The 3,030-nt window shown below is 64.5% G+C and overlaps 1 protein-coding gene across 1 annotated transcript; it reads right to left on the bottom strand.

Annotated features, from left to right (window-relative positions):
* Positions 1–298: 298 nt before the first annotated feature.
* Positions 299–2,696, bottom strand: LOC134157360 (proline-rich protein 2-like). The gene is made up of 4 exons (XM_062606225.1): positions 2,169–2,696; positions 1,808–2,119; positions 1,314–1,416; positions 299–1,005 (listed from the first exon to the last, which is right to left on the bottom strand). The coding sequence occupies exons 1-4, from the start codon at positions 2,694–2,696 to the stop codon at positions 776–778; spliced, it is 1,173 nt and encodes a 390-aa protein (XP_062462209.1). The 3' UTR covers positions 299–775.
* Between the last annotated feature and the right edge of the window lie 334 nt (positions 2,697–3,030).

The raw sequence follows: 3,030 nt of genomic DNA on the forward strand, positions 1-3,030 counted from the left end.
GCCTGACCCCATCACTCTGGTCCTGCCTCGGGGCTGCTCTGGACCAGAGCCCCGCAGGTGGGGGGGCCAGCAGCACTGGCCGTTACTTATCATGGGAAAGATGGATCCGTGCCTTTAGCCCCTTGTGCGTTCCCTGGGTCCTGGATCTTGCCTGCGTCGAAGAGGCAGGGGTGGATGAACCTGGAAGCACAAAGTTTTGCTCAGGTCTCTGCAGCCGCACTCTCAGCTGGCACCGGGGCTACCACAGTCCCTATCCCAGGGGGAATGGAAGGTTTTCTATTCCCAGAGCCAGCAGCAGCTACCACCCGAGCCGGCTGCCACAGCACAGCCTGGCCCTTCCGCCATCCCCCAGCCCAAGGGGACAACACGACCCATCAGCTCTTCGAGGCTGAAGCACCAACTCCCTCGCTACCAGGGGAAGCGACGCCTTCTCCAAGGCCTGAGGGGCGCTGGCCAAAGAAGGGTGCAGGAGTTCCTGGAAAGCAACACGCCACTGTGAGCCGGGGTCAGCGAAGGAGGAAGAGCCTGGCTTTAGAGGGCTGGCAGCACTCGCAGGAGCCGATGCATCCAGTGCATCCAGAGGCGGCAGGGAGTGACATTTCAGATTCCCCTCCACCCCCAGGGGCTGGGGACTGGGGCAGCAAGTGAGGGAAGCAACTTGCCTTCGCATGGCAAGGCTCTGCACAGCCCCAGCACCAGCCCCTCAGGGCTGCCGAGCCCGGGCAGCTCAGCCAGGTCTGGCAGGAAAGCTGCTGCCTAAATCTAACCCTGCCCTTCAGCCCCGCAGAAGCCCCGTCCGCCCCGACTCACCTCCCAGCACGGGCGCGCTGCCACTTCTGGGCTGGCTGGAGTCAGTGAGGCCGCTGGTGCTGGAATCGGCCAGCCCAGAAACCACCGATGTTGTGGTCACAGACGCTGCCCCTGTGCGGCCGGTGCCTGAGGAGCCCTGGGCGATGGCTGTGCCCAGGGACGTACCTTCCCCACTGGTGCTGGGGACCTCATCTGCTGGGAGGGAGCAGGAAATCAGGACCCACAACTTGCTGTATGGGACTACCCCTTAGCAGAGCCTCCCAGCAGGAACAGCTCACAGATCTGGCCCTGGGGACCTTTGCCCATCACCCTGGCGACTGCGGGGCACGAGCTCTCCCACCAGAGTCTTCACCGGGCTCTAGGAGTTTCAGACCCGAGGACCAGGCAGCACTGGCCCAGGAGGTTCCTCAGCCTGCGCTGCACGGACACCCCACTGCCCTGCCAGCCCGTGCCATGGCCGCCTCCTCCTTGCCGTGCCCTTCACATTCCCACTCTGCCCTTACCCGCCTTATGCCCCAGGAGTCGATGCAACCGCTGCTGCGCTGCCTTCCTCTCCTCCTCTATGATCTCTGCCATGATGGGGTAGCCGGGATCAGGCCCAGGGGGCTGCCAAGAGAGCAGTAGCTTAGTTCCTTCTCAGGGAAGCCGGCAGAGCCGCTCTGAAGGAGGTGTGGAAGCAGGCTGGCGCCAGAGCCGGGAAGCCGTGGTTCTGCCACGGCCACCGCAGAGCTCTGGTCACCATTCGTTTTGGTCCCCAGCTTGGCACTGAGGGCACAGCACCCTCGCCCAGCCAGTACCTGCTCTGGCAGCGGGCAGCACAGTCACACACAGCCCACCACACACTGGGGCAGGGGAGAGCGTCACTTCCCACTCAGCCGAGGATGAGACCTCCTGCCCCAAGGCAGGCAGGTCAGCCTGCCCCCAGCCCTGCAGGGATTGCACCGGGCACATTCCGTCCCCAGATGACGGCAAAAGAGGCTGCGAGACAGCGACGTACCAGCACCAGTGGTTCATTATCCCAGGGCACCAGCAGGCAGATGCTCCTCCTGCGTGGCCTTCCGTTTCCCTGCGATGGTGGTGGGCTCGGGGTCTGCTGCCGCTTCTCCTCAGCCCTCTCGACAGCTACAGGAGGAGACAAGTCAGGAGCAGCTCCCAGCAGGGGCGTTTGGCCTATACCAAGGGGGTTGTCCCTTCTCACTCCTCTCTGGGTCCCCGTCTTGGAGGGCAGAGCCAGGGACACGGCCTTCAGCCGCGGACAAGGCTGCGATGCCCTGGGGCAGCAGCTGGCCACCAGAGATCCACGGGGAAGCTGTCACAAGAGCCTGCTGGGGCTCCACGGGCCAGCGGCCCCATCCCACCTCCACAGACGCTCCTTGCGTCTTTTGGCTCCTCCGTGCCCGTCCCTGCGCATTGCCCGCCTCCCGTTCGCTTGGCAAAGTCCCTCCGGAGGGAAAGAGCGCGCGGCGGCCGGGGCCGGTGTCCCCTGGGCCGAGCGAGGCGGGAGCTCTGCGGCGGTGCGGGCCGCGGGAGCGGGGGTTGCGCTGTGGCTGGAGCGGAGGGGGGCGGGTGTCGGTGCGGGGGAGCGGGGCCGTGCCCGTGCGAGGGAGCGGGGCCGTGCCCGTGCGGGAACGGCGGAGCCGGGGTTGGCCGTGCAGGAGCTCGGGGGTGTGTGGAAGGTAAGTGCAGCGGGGAGGATGTTGTGGGGGGTGCTGGCCGGGTGCGGGGTCAGAGGCGTGAGGTGGTTTCGGGGCAAGGGGACGAGAGGTTTGTGTGAGGATGTGCCGTGGTTCCGTGGGTCGGGCGAGCTCCGAGCAGGAGTCACTGGTGCGTGCGGAGGGGCAGGGGTAGGGCAGGCCCAGGGGTGAGGGGCGGGGGGGCGGCTGCATGGGCGGTGAGGCCCGGGGGAGGTGGGGGTGTTCCATGGGGAATTGCAGGGGTTGCCCGGGGAGGGGGTGCGGAGCGGGGTTCCCGGGGTGCTGCAGGTTCCAGCGACTGGAAAGACAGCTCAATGTAGACTTGTTTCCAGGGAATGAAATGGCTTTATTAACCTTTGTATTTCTAAACTGCAGGCATGAGTAATAGTGATGGTAATACCCTAATTTTCTGTTGGTGGGCTGGGAAGCAATCAAATGGGCATATTCTCTGGACACAGTTTTGAGATTAATGTCCTTGGTTTCCCAAAGGAAAATGTAATGATGCTGAGAGTCACATTTGCAATGT

This window comes from Pezoporus occidentalis, unplaced genomic scaffold (genome assembly GCF_034315485.1).
Source record: "Pezoporus occidentalis ecotype Australia unplaced genomic scaffold, CSIRO_AGI_Poc_V1 ctg949, whole genome shotgun sequence".
Lineage (NCBI taxonomy): Eukaryota > Metazoa > Chordata > Aves > Psittaciformes > Psittacidae > Pezoporus > Pezoporus occidentalis.

Coding starts and splice junctions, on each gene's coding strand:
- LOC134157360 (XM_062606225.1), bottom strand. CDS start 2,696: ATGCAGCCGCCCCCCCGCCCCTCACCCCTGGGCCTGCCCTACCCCTGC. Junction 2,120..2,168: donor CGCAAGGAGCGTCTGTGGAG/GTGGGATGGGGC, acceptor CTCTTGTGACAG/CTTCCCCGTGGATCTCTGGT. Junction 1,006..1,313: donor ACTCCTGGGGCATAAGGCGG/GTAAGGGCAGAG, acceptor GCTCCCTCCCAG/CAGATGAGGTCCCCAGCACC.